Raw genomic sequence first — 20,216 nt, 5'->3', positions numbered from 1 at the left:
TTTCAATGGTTACAGTGTGCCGACTCCAAGAAGAAAGTGGTGAAAACCAACAAAGAAAAACTCACACGAAGACATGCTTGTGCCCAATGACAGCAGGGAACAAAATTATTATTCCCATTCATGGGCAGGGTGGCAATTTTTTGCCTTATTGAGATAAAAGTCTCCTAACAGGCAACAATCAAGGAAATAACACTTCTTTTTCGTTTAACGCATAAAACAAAGGCTAAAAAAGATGTACCCTCTTGCAGGCAGCGTCCCAAAACTGGGACAGGTATGTTATCAGTTCTGTGAAGTGGTACACACTAGAGATATGTTTATTAATTAATTCTTATTCTAGAACGACACTTACGCATTAATAATACTGATGGATTCGCATTTCGAAGACAAACTTGGTTGCATACTGACCTTTTTCCCTTTCTTCTCTTGGAAAACACTCCATGTGTACTTGAGGCAGACATGTTGGGTCAGGAAGGAAAGTGAAATAACTCCGTGCTAACTTTGACCGATGCGTTATCCTCTCCTGATACCAAATTATGGCTTCAGAATAAAACACTTACATCTTTTCATATAGTGAAGGATATAATGCGTGAAAATCATGATTTCCCAAAAATGGGACGCTACCCACGAATGCGTTTTCACTTTGTTAAAATATATGACTGGTCAGCTCAGTCCAACAGTTGGAATAACATTACATTGCGCAAAAGAGGCTTTTGCTGAAAACTCAAAATCATATTACGTTGCAATTGCAGATCATTTATCATAATTGGAGTGAGCTCAATGGATTCGCATTGTGATCGTCATCACTGTACGGAAGCAAAAATCCTGTTGAGTGTTGACTTAAGTGACTTGTTTATGCATCAGCTCATGATCTGGCATGCATATAATACAATTTCCAGTCATCCTTTCCCACAAAGGTAAAAATGATGGTGTGACTGACAACATTAAGTGTGAGCGTGTGGTCATGCATTCCAGATGTGCGTCTGCTAGCAAATTTGCGGACAGCCTCCGTCCCTCTTCTGCACTTAAAGGTCTCATCTGTCATTTTCTTATTTGCTTCACACCGGTCTGTGCATCTGCTCACTAATCTGCCGCTAATCCGTAAAGACAGTCTCCCCTTGTCGTCTCATTAAGTCGGCTGTTGTTTCCTGTAGCTTCGGGGCTGTCATATGACTTCCTCGCCCCCTTTTCTTCGAGAGGGGCCTGGGTCCCTGTCTGTCTTCTTTTATTGATATTTATGCAAGAATGCAACTTACTGTCTATTGCATGGAATGCGGACCGTCATAAGACGATGTGGTTTGCCCAAAGGTCCAACAGCTCTTAAAAGGTAAGTTATGCTTTCATTGGGGCACAAGTGACAGCGATGATAACCAATTAGTCCTGGAGAATTGTGTGCTTTGTATTGAATTGATGCGTGGTAATCACCTTGTGAAGTTGTGGCGCTTTCTTTTACAAAGTACAACAAGGATAATTTGCACTTTCACTTCCAGGTAACTTTTCACAATATCGTGAAACTTTGCCGTCAAATTCTCGTATTTATTTTTGCAGACAAAGGTAGAATTCCTTCTTTATTCTAGAGGAAAAACTTTTACTTGTTGAAAAAAATAGTTGCAAAGACAGACATCATGTGATAAAACAATCCATCCATCCATGTTCTTAGCCGCTTATCCTCACAAGGGTTGCAGGAGTGCTGGAACCTATTCCAGCTGTCAATGGGGAGGAGGCGCAGGGGTATGCCCTCAACTGGTTGCCAGCCAATCGCAGGGCACTTTGAGCCAATCACACCTAGGGGCAATTTAAAGTGTCCAATTCATGAAAAAAAAAATTATATTCTTTTTTAGGAAAAAATGTTGGGAGAAATGTGGTCTCTTTAAAGAAATAAAGTTGTATAGTTTTTAGTTTAAAAAAAAAAGTCATTCATGTTACAAAAAAATGTTCTTGATGATACCAACATTGCAGGTCTCACGGTCTACTTTACGCTGTTCACTTTTTTGCTTTTCCCTAATGTTTTATTTCATTTTTCATGCAAATACTGTATTTACTAGATTAATTAAAACTTTATTACTGCACGTTTTCTGTCGTGTCTCCACAGGTACGACTATGTTGAGGTATACAACGGCAAGGACGAGCTGGCCCCCATGTTGGGTAAATTCTGTGGCAAGATTGCACCCTCGCCAATCATCTCCAGCGGCGACCAGCTCCTCATCAAGTTCGTCTCCGACTACGAGACGCACGGGGCCGGGTTCTCCCTACGCTACGAGGTTTTCAAGACCGGTGAGTGAGTGAGTGAGTGAGGAGTGAGTGAGTGAGTGAGTGAGGTGAGTGAGTGAGTGAGTGAGTGAGTGAGTGACAAAGAGATCAGTGATGTAAAAAACAACACGATTGAAAATGATGCAAGAAAAAAAAGGAAAGCTGTCATCATAAAGAAAAACTATCATAGGAAAGCGCAATCTAGAAAAAAACTAAATCATAGAAAACAATCGCTACATAATAAAAACAGTATTCTAGAAAGCAGTGATGTAGACAAAAAATCATTTTAGATTTTTTATTTTTTAGAAAAAATCTCATAAAACAATGATAGAGAGAAAAACAGAGTAAGAGAGAAAAAGTGATAATATTGTAGGAAACGGAAGAAAGAAATAGAGAAAAAATACATAGAGAAGGTAGGAAAACATGATGCAAGCACAAAATTCAGAGAGTGAAAGGGAAAACAATACAGGAAAAAGATGATGGTGTTGAAATAACTGTCCAAAAAAACATTGAAAAGGGCAATACAGGAAAAAAGAGGAAAAATTATGTATGAAACTTTGATGTGGTGTAACGTAATACTGGCAGCAAACAAAAGCGCCATAGAAAGTACAGGGAGTCCTCGGTCCACAACTGAGATCCATTCCTACACTAGCGACTTAACTCAAATTTTGACTTAAGTCGAATTCCGCCGTTAAAGTCAAAATTTACATCAAAATAATTCGCATAAAAAAACAAATAAACAAGATGACGTACTTAGCATTACTGCTGAGAGGTGGATGGAGAAGAAGAAGGGGAGGCTGTGCTTAGGTATTGCCAAGGAACCTGGTCCTCAATCCTCATTTCCCATCCCGACAAGTATCAAATAACCTTGTTTTGTGATCATTGTATCTGACATAGGAACGGATCCCTTCACATGCGCCAAAATACAGGCTTTGTCTTTAATAATTGTCACCACGGTTGACTGACTGAAGCCTTGGTGGTGTTGGTGTCTCTCCTTTCTCCAATCTTTTTATGATCTTGAGCTTCGTTTCCATGGTAATGGATTTTCTTTGGGCTGCAGAAGCGTTGCTAAAAAACAAAGCTTTCTTCTTTGGGGCCGTAATGTCTAAAGAGGAGGGCGAGAAATGCAAAGATACTCCCGGCGCACAAACACAGACAAGCATTTGCCAGACAAAATGGCGGACAAGGGACGGGGTTGTAAAGTCGAAACGTCTAAGGTGAGACCGTTTTAACCTGAGGATTCCCTGTATTCATTCCTTCATTGTTATGGAAGGGAAAAAACAACATTAAAGAAATCAGCAATTTAGCTTGAAAAAAAAAAGATGATGAAAGCAATAATAAAGAGCACAAATCTTCCACATTATGTAAAAAAAGAGACGCCATGTGTGTATATTACTTGTTCCTGTGGTCACGCTGACTGAACGTGATTAACGAGCTTAAGGGAATGCCGACGTCTCCCGGTAGCGTTTCCTTTCCTTTGCATCCTTTGGGATCCATCCCGCATTCCCGAATATCATTTACATACTTACATTTAACAAGTCTCACTAGACACTCCATTATGTACACCATCCCACTTAAATAACCAGTAGTCTGCTTTTATAAAGATATGAATGCAGATTTTTGATCAGATATCAGTATGGCATATGACAGCTTTTGTATGTGCCCATGTTTAGCGGACAGGTGTGCGGGACCCCAGGCTGGTTTAGCAAATGCTTGTCCTTGAACGCAGCAGGCATGACCTGAAAATGAATGCAGCGGCGTAGAATAAGTAGGACAGTACGTTTGTTTGTGTGTGTGTGTGTGTGTGTGCGTTTACTTAAAGTTCAAAATGCTCACTATGGTGGCTCTTTCATATTTCAGTTTTATACAGTTTACTTCAGTGGGTCGACATGACTGATGAGGTCGTCTACTGGATATGATTTATTTCGCTTAAATGGGAACAAATGAAAGCAAATGATGTGAACATTTTGCATCCAAAAACGGTTTCTTGATCGCATGGTTGACTTACATTCAGCTAATACAAGCACAGTATTTAAGATTTATCGTTTGATTATTCTCATGTACCTGAAAAGAAAACAAACTATAGTATTTTTGTAGAAAATGTGTTGTAGAATATGTTGCTATATGATGACCAGATAAAAATACTACTATGACTACTATTACTACTCCTACTATTAAGAAGAGAAGACACTAGATGTTGTACATTCCAAAAAAGAAGTTAAACTAGTGATGTTGCTTTTTAACCTAAAAAGAAGGCGAACTGGGCTACCTCACAGTTCTGAGGACCGGGGTTTGAATCCCAGCCCTACCTGTGTGGAGTTAGCATGTTCTCCCGGTGATAATAGCTGGGATAGGTGCCAGAACTGCTGCGACCCTTGTGAGGATAAGTGGCTAAGAAAAATGTTTTTGGGATGTTGGAGGAAATCGGAGTACCTGGATAACACACACAGGCACGGGGAGAACATGCAAACTCCACACAGGCAAGGGCGGATTTGAGCCTAGGCCCTCAGAACTGTGAGGCAGCTGTGCTAACCACTCATTACTGTGCCCCCTCTGCCAAAACATATGGATATAATTAGCTGGGGTTTGATGACAGCGATTGCAAGCCGGTGTCACATTCCCAAACATCCACGCCAGACGTTCTTTAGTGTACTCAGCGTGGTGATTTATTTTGCATTGAATAAAACAGTATTTGGTACAAATAGATGATTCATGCACCTTTCGAAGGGCCTCATACCAAATATCTCCAGAGATCCATGTTCCAAGCCGAGATTTCCAGCTTGATCAATAGTGGTGGTCTCAAACTAGCGTCCCGCGGGCCATTTATGAGATGGTCCTTGAGTTTCATTTGGATGGCACTTTTACAGTGTGTGTGTGGAGCAGACCAATCATTGTGGGGTAGATGGCTATCGGGCATGTGACATCGACCGGCCATGATGCAAGCAGAGAAACAATTTTCAATGAGAAAGCATAATGGGGAAAATTGGCGATTACTAGCTGAGGGGGATTTGGTAGAAAGTTTGAAAACCAAAATAGTAAACACCTCACCCATCGGCGCTCATTTCAAAAATCTAAGCTTAACTTGTGATTAGGGTTGGGCATCGCCTGAACTTGAACGACTCTGATTCCAGTTCCCAATGGTTCTAGATTCCGAGTCTTATAGGAGGCTGGGTCTAAAAGCTTTGGACAGTTTAAATAAAAGTTGTCCAAATTATCAACATTCATTTTCTTAGCAGCCCGGTTCTTTTTACCGTAATTCCTGGCCTACAGAGCTCACCTGGTTATAAGCCTCACCCCATCCCACCCATATCCGTATCATCTTTATTTTCCAAGTATGTCAAAAATACACATGGAATTGGTCGTTGGAGCCACTTTAGTACGACAACACGCCGCCATTTGACAAAAACTACATTTGAGATCTGAAAAGAGTACAGAGAGTCACTGAGCAATGAAAGGTTACTGCTAATGCTGTTATACAACATATTTAATTAATTTATTTATTTATGTTATTTCTGGCAGTTGTGCAAATGATGCGGAGTCCTCCAGCAGATTAGAACAATTTGAAATGATTATATGTTGTATAATATTCTGGCACAGTGGCATTTGTGCAAATGGCGTAAGAGAGATCCTTCGAACACAACAAATAATGACTCTGCTTTCATGAAGGACTACAAAAATAAGACATGTACTGTAAAGAGGCAGAAATCAGAGGATCTGGACAATTTTACATAAAGCTATTCTCTACATGATTCGATTGTCAAAAAAAGTTGTAAATTAATTTGATGATTGATTATTTCATCCATCCATCCGTGATCTGAGACACTTGTCCTCACGAGGGTGGCGGGAGTGCTGGAGCCAATGGCAGCTGTCATCGGGCAGGAGGGCGGGGTACACCCTGAACCGGTCGCCAGCCAATCGCAGGGCACATACAAACAACCAGCTGCACTCACAATTACACTTGGGGGCAATTTGGAGTGTCCAATTAATGTTGCATGTTTTTGGGATGTGGGAGTGCCCAGAGAAAACCCACACAGGGAGAACATGCAAACTCCATATAAGCAGGGCCGGGATTCGAACCCCAGTCCTCAGAAATGCCAACGCTCTAACCAGTCTTCACCGCGCTGCCTCGATTAATTTAATAGGCTGTTAATTGTGCCACTTTTACAGTCTGGTCATGGAACACAAACATAAACACACAGCATTCTAAAAAGTATATCTAACAAAAATTGTGGTATATTTGATGACAAATCTACAATGTTGTGAGGACTTTAAAAAAAAAAGAACATTAAAAACAGTGGATGGTCTGCTTCTGCATGATGAGTCACACATTAAAGTGAACATTCCTGCTGGGAAACAAGCCACAAGTGTGACTCCTCTCAAGTATGACACACACACAAACAAACACATACACTCACAACAACACGTCTTTGGAAGCATCACATGCTGCTCAACACACCCGAGAAATTGTGTGTTACCAGTTAACTTTGAGCTTTGACATCTCAGCAGCTGGCCCTAAAACTAGGCCAAGACCCAGTCAAGTGTCCCGCATGTGAACATGACTCACATGAATGGACTACGTGACACAGGTGGGGGTCATCAAAATGGCAAACGATCAGGGAAGATAATGAGAGCTGACCGAGCAGATGAGCTAAAAGCTGGATGTAAAAGGCAGAAAATAAACAGAACAACAAGTCACCAGTTTGTTGCTGCATTACATCCTATACACACGCACACACACACACACACACACACACACACACCACACACACACACACACACACAACACACACACACACACACGGGAAATATGACCACATAACTTGTCCAGGTGCAAGCGCCACTTAAAGTACATGAAGTATGAAACATAGCACCTCAGGTAATGAAGGGTATATTTTACACACATGAATAGAGTTAACTGCGCCTGTTGCTAACCAAAAAAAGCAGCACGGAAAAGGTCTTCTTATACACCAGTTCCCTGCATTGTATTAAAGATGATTTCTCTTTACCGCCTCTTTAATTACAATGAGTTGTTCCAGTAGACTCTAAAAGGTGATTATTGAAGCTTAAATGTTTCCCCTGCTAACCAAAACAGCAGCACTTAGCGAGGAACGTAAACCAGTCTCTCATACGTGTAGTCTTTTTGTGAATGTGCGGTATTAAAGACAAACTTACGTTTTGTTTTGTTTTGTTTTTTGGGATGTAGCCTCATTAATGACAAATAATGTTTTTAGTTGACTCCACTTAGAAAGAATGTTTCAATTGCTAATCAAAACAGCAGCACCCTATGAGACAGGTAAGACATTAAAGAATAAAGCCACTAATAACAACAAGGTAGACGAGAACCTGCTAGGGTAAATAACGTCAAGCATGTCGTCACTTGTAACTTTGAGTGATAATAAAAGTCCCATTGCGACGTGCAGTTGGCTTCAATTACAGCACTACGGCACCACACAGTGTTGTGTCTGTTTGTTTTCATCTACGTCTCTGTGCGTGTGTGTGTGATTCTGTGTCGGCAGCGTCTATCAAAAGCAGTCCCCACGTCTTCAGTCAGTGTCAACATAAACACAGACACTCCGCAGGGGGCCGGGGACAAAGTGGTGAACATAAATGAAATTGCAGAGGTTTTAGTATAAAGAATTCACACGAATAATGACAATCCACGTCGATACTTGTAAATGTCACAAGGAGAAAGATTAGCCATCCACATTTGAGACTGCTTCTTATTGAATACATAATAGATACTACTGAATAGAGCAGGGGTGCTCAATGCGTCGATCGCGCGCGGCGTGCCGAGAAAAAAAGACGTCAGCCACGTTTTTTTTTTTTAACTTTAGCTCACTGCGTATGTGCAAACAACGACAGTACAGGAAAACATGCTCTAAGTGAGTTCACCCCTATTTTAAGCTCTCGCTTGAGAAACCTTAACAAACATGAGTATGGATGCTGGCGTAAAGAAGACAAAAACCTATCGCTTTCATACGGAATGGAAGGCGGACAACTTTTTCACAATGTTATTTTCGAAGTGCGTTTGCCTCATCTGCCAGTGTAGTCAAATGTGGAGCGGCATTTTCGGACTGTTTATGGAATATATGACACCGACATTCTGGCAAACTGAGAATGAGAAAAGTGAACAAACTATAATCCCAAATGGCCGCACAGCAGTCACTTTTCACACAATAAAGTTCAACAGCGAAAGCCGCCACCGTAGCATCGTTCCGGGTTCATCACATCATTGTTCATAACAAAAGGTCCTTCTGAGAGAGATGGTAAAAGAGGCATAGCTGGCTCGTTGTTCCGATCTTTTAAAAATAAGGCGGAAATATTATCTTCAATAAAATCTGTGAGCAACATCAGAAGTGCTCATTGTGGCCACACACCAGTATCACACATCATCATCGAAATTTTCATGGTTTATTAAAAGAATCAAATTACAACAGCAATTTCCATTAGTTTACTTTTAATATTGCTCATTTGGCCAACTTACAGTTTTATAGCTGACATCATTTTCCTCCCTGGATTTGATCTATATGACTAGCATTTTGTGTCCTATTATGTCTATGCTCCCATCTACTATTAGGGTATGCCAGGGTGCATTTTCAAATTTACACATAGTCTCATTCTGCACTGTCTCATTGATTGAATTCACAAATTCAAAGGCATAGTTTTTGCTCCGCCAGATTTCTGGTGTACTCACATACTTTGCCATGTGATCGTGGCTTTGTTGAACTGACAGCATTCTTCTTCTTTTCCTTTCGGCTTGTCCCGTTAGGGGTCGCCACAGCATGTCATCTTAGATGAATGCGTATTTGTTTGGTACAGTTTTACGCCGGATGCCCTTCCTGACGCGACCCCTGTGCATTTAGCCGGGGAGAGAAGCTTACAGCACCTGGTAATTCCAGGGGGTCTCCTGTCCAAGTACTAACCAGGGCCAAACCCGCTTAGCTTGCGAGATCTGATGAGATCGAGCGTTCTCAGGGTAGCATGGCCGTAAACGTTGAATTGACAGCATTGATGCATTCATTTTGATACCAACTAAAATTGTGAATGAGAACTTTAACTTGCTCAGGGTCAGATTTTTTTGTGTGTATGACAGCTCGTTCTTTTTCTATCAGCCATTCGCGCTCTCTCACAATAATGTACCAATCCCCTTTCCCATCTTGAGTCTTCGTATATTTCCAATAGCATTCAAATGACTTTTCAGCTGAATGTGTTGCTTGAGGTCGTCCAGCTTCCATTGACAACTTTGGCGTCGCTGCATGTTAGGCAGAGCACTTTTTCTCACTCAAAAAAAAAAAAAGATCTCAGCCAATTTCACCATTTGTTCTTCTATTTGCACGTACTCCGACTTTGGTTTGGGGAGCCGACGCATCACATTCCGTACCCGCTCGTTTCGCCATGATATGGGGTTTGCATTTGCATTACTGAAGTCCACTCCACTGTTATTGTTATGGGGTGTGTACGAGGAAAGCACATGCGCAAGTTCTGTCAATGCCGTGATTGGTTGCGTGGCATATTTGCATCGTATCGTATGATTGGGATTGGCTGGACAGCTCTCATTAACCAAACTACACAGCAAAATGACACAGAAAAAAACGTTATATATCAAATTCATTTGCAGTGCATTCACTGCACCGGATAGGGTTTCTTGTGCGCTGAAAGTGTGCGAGTAGTGCCCAATTGCGCAGCTGGGCATCTTAGAGGGAACATTGGTGACTAGTATCTAATACATAGGTACTATATACAGCACTGTGTGCAGAAGTGAATTGAGCAACGACAATAGTCAGCAGCATTGTACTCGTATGTAACAAAAACAGTTCATTTATCAGTCATCTACTGTATACCCTATAGCCACGGTCTAAGCAGTACAAAATGAGTAAACACTATATACTGAAGTGAATGTGAAAAGCAGTAGGAATCAAGTCAGCAGTATTATATTTAACCAAAAAAGCTATAAATGTACAAAAAAAGGCACGAGACAGATGTTAGTGTAAGTAGAAGCAACAATAGTCAGTGTTGCATTTTTGCCAAAAAAAACCCACAGTATACACAATATAAGCAGTACTTAATAAGTAAATACCATAATATATACAGAATTTAATGTGAAAAACGGGGGAAATTTAGTAGCATTGTATGGAAAAAAAAATATATAATTACTACTATTTATATCTGTAATATACAGGCGTCTCTAAAAAAAATTAATTTGGTAAGGTATTTCAATTCAAAAAGTGAAACTCATATAATAGAGATCCCCCATGCCCACAGAGAATGAATATTGATGTTTATAGCTTCCAGAATTTGAAAACCCCAAATTCTAAAAGAAAACTAGTAATGCAAGAAACAATGGAAATTATTTTTAATGTCAAAATTAGGCAGGAATTTGCTCTCTAAAAATTATTTTCCCAACTGGTAGGGAAATCTACTATATAATTTATGAGTACTGAAATAAACGGTCTTTTCTACTATATTTTAATAAATTGAGATATACAGCACTTGTATAGAAGCCCTTCGTAATGAAATAGTAGAGCGACAACTATACATTATTAGCTATACATTATACATTAAGAATACTAGATACAGAAGTGACTGCAGCAATAGCCTGCGCCATTATTTCTGCCATCACAAGAAATATTCTAAATAATTGGTGCTTCCTCCAATTATAAGGCAAAGTGATGTTTTTGTGGAAACTGGTGTTGACCCTCAGGCAGGTCACATGCTCACCCCGGTGACAATTTGTTACCCACCAAACATACTTTGACGCTTTAAACTCCCCCACTTCCCTAAAATAAAAACATTCCTCCCCTTCTCCTGCCAACAGGTCAGGAATGTTCCAGGAACTTCACGGCCCCCGCGGGGGTCATTCGGACGCCGGGCTACCCCGACAAGTACCCCAACAACCTGGAGTGCACCTTCATGATCTTCGCACCCAAGATGTCCGAGATCTTGGTGGAGTTCGACAGCTTCGACATGGAGCCCGACACGACCCCGCCACCGGGGGCGGTGTGTCGCTTTGACTGGTTGGAGATCTGGGACGGATTCCCCGCAGGTTGGGAGATTTGTCTGATTAACGCCTGCTTCAAATTAACATATGGGGAAAATCGGGAGTACGTGTAAAATACACACTTCTTCTCACAATATAATACACCGTAGACAAATAGATGGTTCTTTTTTCATTGGAAAAAAAAACTGGGGCAAGACAGGTTAAGCCTCACAGTTTTGAGGACTGGGGTTCAAATCCCGTCCCAATCTCTGTGGAGTTTGCGTGTTCTCCCCATGCCTGTGTGGGTTTTCACCGGGCACTTCGGCTTCCTCCCACATCCCAAAAACATGCAACATTAATTGGACACTCTAAATATCCCGTATGTGTCATTGTGAGTGTGACTGCTGTCTTGTCTCCATGTGCCCTGTGAATGGCTGGCAGCCAGTTCAGGGCGTACCCCGCCTCCTGCCCGTTGACACCTGGGATGGGCTCCAGCACTCCCGCGACCCTCGTGAGGATACGCGGCTCAGATATTAGATGTGGATGGATGGAAAAAACAAATGGTAGTCAGTGTAATTAAACAAATTAAATGCCTTCCTCAAATAGATGTCAATTTTCCCAACAGACAAATAACCTGGTAGTAAATGTAATTAAGATAAATAAACTCCCAACCTCAAATAGACACAGCCTCCTTTTGCTTCAGGATAAAACAACAAGTTGTCAGTGGAATTGTCAGACAAATAAATGCCTATGTCAACTAAAGTACCTTTTTGCCCTTACTACAAAAAAGTTTTAAGTGGAATTATCCATCCATCCATTGTCCCAGCCGCTTGTTCTCACAAGGGTCATGGGAAAACTGGAGCCTATCCCAGCTCGTAGCTTCGGGCGAAAGGCAGACTACACCCTGAACTGGCCACCAGTCAGTCGCAGGGCAGATATCGACACAATCACTGAGCGGGCATCGATCAATACCAAAGGCAGGCGTGTGTACCACTACACTATCAGTGACTCCCCAAGTGTAATTATTTATGGAAAATAAAAATTGAAAAATTCCTAACATTGAAAAACTTCTTGCAAATGTAAGTACTTATATTTCTTAAAAATGCATCCTTCAAATTACAAATACCTTTGTCCATTACAAAAAGAATATGTATTAAGTGATTAAGATATTTGAAAACCTCCCCCAAATAGATATTTGGCTTTTCCTGAGAAAAAAAAGGTTGCATGTCTAATTAAGATAAATAAAGGCCTCCCTCAAAAGGACCACCAACCCTGAGCCATCAGCGAGAAGAGAAAAAAAAATTGCAGTTTGTGTAATAAAGATAAATAAATGCTTCCTTGTTAGATGTCTCCTTCATCATTAGGAAAAACAACTGATAGTATCTGTAACTGCGAAAAATAAATATCTCCACAAATAGTTAACTCCTCTTTCCTTTCACAATTAAATAATGGATAGTAAGTGTAATTATATAACACAAATACAATTTTTTAAAAACCTCAACAGATGCATCCCTTTTACTAGCAGGAAAAATGGTAATATATGTCATTTATGCAATTGGTATTTATCGCTTATCTTCACGAGGGTTGAGAGGCGGGGAATGCCCTGAACGGGTTGCCAGCCAAGCGCATATTTTTGGGATGTGGGAGGAAAGCCAAACAGGCATGGGGAGAACGTGCAAACTGGTAATATCCATAAATACGTTAAATAAATGCCTCCCTGCAATAGGGATCTGGGGTCAGGGGGGATGGTAGCATGTGTAATAAAGATAAATAAACACTTCTTTAATTCATGTCACCATTCTCATCAAGATTAAAAAAAAATGTAATTAAAAGAAATTAAGATAAATAAACTCCTCCCTCAAATAGATGGATTACTTTTCCCAAACAGAAAAACAACTGGTAGTATCTGAAACTGAGAAAAATAAATATCTTGCCAAATACACACCTCCTCTTTCCATTTATGATAAAAACAATGGGTGATAAATGTCATTAAAAAAGAAAAAAAGACTCCTTCTTTCCCTTAAATGTAAAACAATGGGTAGTCAATGTTAGCATTCAAGAAAAAATTTAAATCCTCAAATAGATGAAATTGAATCCTCACTCAAATAGATGCCTTTTTCCGCCTGAAAAAAAAGGTTTACTCAGTGTTATAATTAACAAATTAACACTACTTGTCTTTTTCATCGTGTTTTTCGCCGTGTGATCGTTACATCACCAACAACACGCAGGCTAGCAAAGTTACCGCCAGAATCAAGATGAAGATTCCGTAATTCTAAATATAATCCGTCACAGACTGTGGACGGCATTACTCGCAGCTGGCGGCGGTGGCAGCGTTAATCCTGGAAGATTAGCGGCGCTGCCAGTGTGACAATAGAAAAAGGATGCCACGAGCTGGCATACAAACCGTGCTGATGACATTTTTTACAATCATTTTTTTTAATCATGATAAATAATGTTGTGAAAAGCATCTTTTTTTAAAAAAAAAGAAAAAGGGATAAAGACACTATCATAGCGTTAATCTTAATTAATGTACAATTATCATGTCCTTAAATCAAGCCCAGTGCTAGCTGGTGCAGGGGTTTGAAGTAGGTTTTAAAGACTAGATTACAGCTTCGGAGTGTGGTTTGAACATAGAATCAAGGTTCCAAGTGTGGCTTTGGGTTTCAGGTTCCAGAAAGGGGTTTCAACCCAAGGTTTGGATCTCAATGTGGGGTTTCCAGCCACAGCTAGGGTTTACGACCAGGTCTAGTGCTTTTGTCTGCCTCTCTCAAGCTCGTCTACATCATCGAGCTCACAGGGCCCTGGGAGGGGGCAGCCAAGGAGGCGTATGAGCGGAAGCGGCTGAGATATGCAGGACTTGCAAGGCTGGATAGCAGAGGTACGCCAAGTGGAAGTTGGCTGCAGAGGGTTTATAGCCTCCTCAACATCCAGGCTACTCAGAGAGATGGCCGTACGAGGGAAGGCCCAATCAGCAGGCTGTGGATGTGGATAAAGAGGAAAGACCCCAATTGGGCCTTCAGGAGAATTGATGGCATCTAGGGGGTGAACCTGGGATGCTGGGATTCACTGCTGAGCCCTCTCGAGAGTGTCGTGGGCCTATCAGTGAAACACTTGATAACCCGTAGGGTGCCATCACTTATTTGAACATCCCATCGAGCCTCATTGGAGCTGAAATATGCATAGATAGAGGGATATTAACATCTAGTTCTACATAATACATCTTCAATGTAGGGTTTCATGTCCGGATTTGGGTTTTACAAGAGGTTTTGAAGCTCTGAGTGGGATTCCAAAGAATACTTTTTATCCAGGATTATGATTTCAAAGCATGGTTTTAAAATAAAGGTAGCATCCGTAAGTTTTCAAGCCTCGATTTGGTTTTCAAAGTGATGTGTCGAATCACATTATGGATTTTAAGTATGGTTTCAAATCCGGGCTTTGTGTTTCAAGTTTTCAAAATAAAATGTCAAGCGAGGTTTACGGTGAAAACCATGAGTTAAGCGTTCAAAATTGGGATTTCAAGGCACAGTCAGGGTTTCAATCTTGGGTTTGTAATTTAATGTAGGGTTTTCAACCGGGTTAGGAATTCACTTTGTGTGTTGTTGAGGGTGCGCCATCTGTGTTTTAATGTGTCAATGACTTTACACCCTAAAATGTAACCGATACTCCAGAAATCCAGGTAAAACACTAACGTTGATGTTTTCCTCCTCCCTGTCCTCAGTGGGTCCCCACATCGGGCGCTACTGTGGCCCGGTGTCGCCGGGCCGCGTCATCTCCTACACGGGCATCCTGTCCATGACCATCACTACCGACACGGCCATCACCAGGGAGGGCTTCTCTGCCAACTACACCATCAGGGACACCAGCCTCCCTCAAGGAGATGCGCAACATGGTGAATATTAAACCCGAGTTAGCGTTTCCTATTAGGGTTTTCAGACCATGAATTGGGTTTCAAACTAGTAATAGTTTCATGGTAGGGTTTGATGCCAAAATTAGGCTTTCAAATCAGGATTTCAATCCAGGGTGAGCCATGGAAGAGGTTTCAAACTAGGGTGGGGAGTTCAAAGTAGGGTTTCCAGTCAGAGTTCAGTTGTAACATTTTCAAGGCAGGGTCAAGCTTTTAAAGTGAAGTTTCTCGACTGCATTAGGATTATAAACAAGGGTTAGGATTTCAAAATGGGGTCTCAAGATAAAGTTAAGACTTCAAATTGGGGTGGAAAACCAAAAGTAGGTTTACTTTTAAAACATGGCAACATGGTTTGATGACAAATTTAGGGATTACAATTCGGGTTTCAATTTAGGTTCAAGGTTTTAAACCATAGTTTTGGTTTCCAAACAATAATGAAGGTTTCAGAGAAGGATTTCAAACAAGGGTTAGCCTTGAAAAGTAGGATTTTAATTTAGGGTTAGGGTGTCAAATTGGGATTTTAAGACCATATTAGGGTTTGAAATCATCAATTCAAGATAGGGTTAAGGTTTCAAAGGAGAGTTTCTGCAATATTAGGGATGCAAAAAAGGGTTCAGGTTTTCAGAGAAGGGTTTCGAGAGAGGTTCCAGGATGTCTTGTTGAGCAAAATATTTTTTTTAAACTTTGTTTTCTTGTTCATTTAGTGAGAAAGTGAAAGTATTACATCATCCATCTTGTCTGCTGTGTTTGTGCAATGTCCCCAAAGCCTTCAACATCACATTCATCACTTTCGGCGCAGCGTCTCATTCATCTCATTTATGTCATCTTGACTTGATGACTTGTTGTTATTTTTTTCACGCACCCTGCAGTGGAAGTGCTGCCAAAAACAACAAGCTCTCCTCGGAAGGCTCGTGCACTTTGGACCTTGTTGGCCCTTGTTTGGAATGTGAATAGAAAAGATGTCGCTTTTTTATGAGGTTTTAAACAAGGGTTCGGGTTTCACCGTCGGTGTCATGTGAGCGTTAGGGTTTCAAAGCGGAGTTTCAAGCTTTGGTTGAGTTTTCAAATAAGCCTGACTATAGGTTCTTAAAGGTCAAGTGTCATGCTTATAAACATTCTAAAATAGATATTGTAATGAAAAATACATATAACATTATTCGCTTCAATGCCTATACGAAAAACTAAATATGAGCGTAGAGCGCGTCATCCATGCCCAAAGTTGCGGAAATCTCATCCGACATTCAAGTGGTAGCCATAATGGCTGCATCCTCTGTCCGTGACGTCACCCCAGACATTCACCATTGAAAACATACGGTGGACCCTACTATGGGAGAGGAACAACAGAGATATTCAGATTTTTTCTGACGCCCCTTCTGACACGGAAGGTATTTTCAAAGAAGAGAACATCTCATAACCGAGTAAAATGACCAAGGCAATATTTCCCTATAGTTTCGAGCCGTATTTAGATGAAATGCGGCTCACAGCCAAAGTAGATGCGGCCAAACCGCCTCCCCGTCCGATCCACCTCCGTAGCGGTGATAAACAACGCCGCCCGCGAGTGACAACAATGCCGCAGCCAAATTGCCTCCCAGTCCGATCCACCTCTGCCCCGTGACGAGCCACCCCAGCGCCACCGATCACGGCTTCGGCCAGGGTGGCACTTCGACACATTTAGCACCCCTGATTTACGGATTACGCCCCCCAACTATTGTTTTTTTTTAGTAGCTGTATACACACCTACCTGTCATTTGGAACTCACGAACCCGGTCTTTTGGAAAAGTATGAAGAGCGAATCCATCCTCCCGAGCGTTCGAGCAATATCCAGCAATACAAAAAGCCAGCATTTTGGCTAACACGAAGGAACAACGAGCTCCCTTCCCGGTGGTAAAACGAATAGAAACAAACGAGTCCACTGGAGGGCGGTCCCGCCATGTACGTCTCTTCCTGCTTCTTCTCGAAAACAAATCCCTCGAGAGGATTTTCATGGCGGAAGTTACAAAAAGCCATATATGTCAAAATCATGTTTTGTGGTGAAAAAACAGATGGGTCCATACCGGATGCCATTTTTTCATTAATAACATACTAAAAATCATCCATGTCATGACAGTTGACCTTTAAGAATAGTTGGGTTTTTATCGTAAGGTGTCAAGCCAGGGTTTGGGTTTCAGCCCTGGGTGAAGGTTTCAAATTAGAGATCTAAGGCTGGGTTAGGGTTTCAAGATCGGGTTACAGTTTCATAGTAAGACATCATGCCATTCATTGTTTTGTCTATTCCATGATTATGGAGCCAAAGATATACAAAACAAATGAAAATATGGCCTCCTTGGCCCTTGCATTCTCCTTTGGTACCTTTCACACAATTTGAGGTGAGCGTGCAAGGACCTGATGACAAATGTTGAAGCCTTAATCAAGGTTACCAAGCTCACCATGGCCACTGTGTACTTGTGTCAGCCTTCTTGTGCTCGGAGCCTCTGGGGATGGAGTCTGGCGAGATTTCCCCGGAGCAGATCACCGCCTCGTCGCAGTACAACAACAACTGGTCGCCAGAACGCTCTCGCCTCAACTATCACGAGAACGGATGGACGCCGTCAGATGACACCGTACGCGAGTGGATCCAGGTCAGTGCCTAGATCTTCAAATTGCAGTTTTTGAGGTAGTGCCTCAAGTCATGATAAAATAATGAAGTTAGAGTTTTAAACAATTTTATGGGTTTCAAATGGGCGTAAGGTTTCAAAATATTTTGATGTTTGAAGTTAAGGTTTGAAATTAGGGTTTCAAGCCACTTTTACACTATCAAATTCAGGTTTCAAGTCAGGGTATGAGGTTCAAATTAAGGTCTTAAGGCGTGTTTTGAGGTAGCTTTGAAGTAGGGGTGAGTTCATTAGAATTAGTTTTTAAAGGCAGGATTTGAGGTTCAAAGTAACGTGTCGAACTAAGGCTTGAGGTTCAAAGTAAGGTTTCAAACCAGAGTTATGGTTTCAAATCAGTGTTCAGTCCAATGTTAGGTTACATATGAGGTTAGGATTTAGGGTTTTAAAATATGGTTTTGCTGTCAAAGTGGCCTCGGATGTGTTCCCTTTCCCAAAATAAAAAATGAAAATGAATAATGATGTCATGTTTTGGCTTGCCCCCATCTTGAACCCGAAAGCACCGCAGGGATTTTGTTCACATGCGGTGAGAACATTGTTGATTTGAAACGTGGACATTGTTCACTCATTTGTGGCATTTCCCTTGCACGTTGGAGTGGAAAATCTGCATGAAATTTTCATGACAATGCTGCCGCCTCCACATTGTCTGCGCTTCTGCTCGTCCCCGTTTACTCACGTCACGTCAGGTTGATAGTCTTACACTTTAATTCAAAAATAATGTTTCATTTACAGTGCATAAGGATAGTACTCAGAGCGCTTCACTTGTCCCACATCCCAGCCTTATTCCAAAATATTAAAAACATTTTTCCATTCAAAATTCCACACACAATACCCTATGATAACACTGTAAAAAGATTCCAAATGTAAAAAAAAAATGGATATACAGTTATTATTGATGATAGTTGATCGTTAATTATAGAGAACCCAATTCTATAAAATGACATTCTCACATTGTTTTCTAACACGTAAAAGACTACATATCCCGAAGCACTGTTGCTTTATGGCATCGTAAAAATAAATAAGAAAATCACATGTGAATGTATTTTTAGATGTGGTTAAAAAAAAAAAAGACTTGCTGAATGAACATCATTTTGTTGGATGGGATCACAAAATTGTATTATTACCCAAATAGCATAATTGTGCAAGAAATTTTTTTAAGTGTAAAGAGATTTGTTTTGACGACAAATAACACATTTTCACTAGAAATACAAAAAGGTATTCTTAGTAAGATTAAGATTTTATAGCGAACCTGTACATTTAACATCGTTTACTCTAAACAACACTTTATTTCTGTCTGCTTCAGGGTCAGGAAAAGAACTTTGCACTAATTTAAAAAAGACTTGGAGAATGTTTTAAATGACAGTAAACCTGAGAAAGAAAAAAGAAATGACAGACACCCAATAACAGTTTGAATAAGGAATGCTTGTAAAACCTCCACAGCTGAATCTGATCCATATTCATTGTCCAAGTCAACAGGAAAACTGTCTTGGAGGACTCCAAGATAGACGACGGCCCAGATATTAATAGGGATGCAAACACAGGAGTGCTACAGCTATTGCATATTTTTTAGAATTAAACATTGTACAGATGATCCCATTGATCAATAGGACAAACGTTTATTTAGCATTATTAAATACAACCACACGTTCTTGTGTAGTCCTTTGATGAATCGGCGCAGCCCTAAGACATAACTTAACCGAGACTGGAAGAAACAGGAGAAGGAGGCAAGAGGTGAAAGAAAAGCACAAAACAGGAGCAGCACTTAAAGCTTCTGTGCTTCAGTAACAAATGGGTATTGTTACGCCTGGGAGGATTCGGAACCAGGGGCCAGCCAAAACAATGAAAGAGTCATAATATGGAGTAATGGCTGCGGCATACTTAGAAAAAAAAATCTGTGTTCCACCCTCACAAATGGGTTTGGACTGTAGAATTGACCATGACGCAAAGAACAAAATTCCTCATTGCAGGGAACGCACAAATGGAGTGCGACGGCATGCGTATCCTTGAAGGGTGGAAAAGCAAAGATATTCACACTACACACTCTGTGAGACTGCACATTTCCAACCACCTCTATAAAAGGTCATAGAACTAACAATTTTTTTTAATCAATAAATTTTTCTGTTATTTGATTGCACACCCATACACAAAAATGCCCTCCTTATTCAAAAATTCAACACAAATAGAATAAATGTAATGTAGGTAGAGGTACAGATAGAGAAAGTGGTAGAATCCAATAGATAGAGTACAGGTAGAACACAGTCAGTATTGATATAGAATACTGTGATATACAGTACACAAGAGTAGATGTAAATAGAAACCTTTATGTTTCAGCGCTGGTGCAGTCTAGTATTTTGAATACAATTGGCGGGTAACAACAAGTTAGTTACTGTTACTGGAGCCATCATTTCTTGATCTTAGGCTGAATTGTGGCCGAGTTCCC

The 20,216-nt window shown here is 40.8% G+C and overlaps 1 protein-coding gene and 1 pseudogene across 1 annotated transcript in view; one reads left to right on the top strand and one right to left on the bottom strand.

Annotated features, from left to right (window-relative positions):
- Positions 1-20,216, top strand: part of LOC133511224 (neuropilin-1a-like) — a 60,022-nt gene that overhangs the window by 13,381 nt on the left and 26,425 nt on the right. Inside the window, exons 3-6 of the mRNA XM_061839950.1 lie at positions 2,090-2,271; positions 11,063-11,290; positions 14,943-15,113; positions 17,580-17,746. Coding sequence (XP_061695934.1) covers positions 2,090-2,271; positions 11,063-11,290; positions 14,943-15,113; positions 17,580-17,746 — 748 coding nt within the window. The remainder of the gene's footprint in view (positions 1-2,089; positions 2,272-11,062; positions 11,291-14,942; positions 15,114-17,579; positions 17,747-20,216) is intronic.
- LOC133511607 (5S ribosomal RNA) lies at positions 9,122-9,240 on the bottom strand (annotated as a pseudogene).

This window comes from Syngnathoides biaculeatus, chromosome 13, assembly GCF_019802595.1.
Source record: "Syngnathoides biaculeatus isolate LvHL_M chromosome 13, ASM1980259v1, whole genome shotgun sequence".
Taxonomy (NCBI): Eukaryota; Metazoa; Chordata; class Actinopteri; order Syngnathiformes; family Syngnathidae; genus Syngnathoides; species Syngnathoides biaculeatus.
The sequence above is the reverse complement of the archived record's forward strand: the minus strand, read 5'-3'. Positions and strand labels throughout refer to the sequence as shown.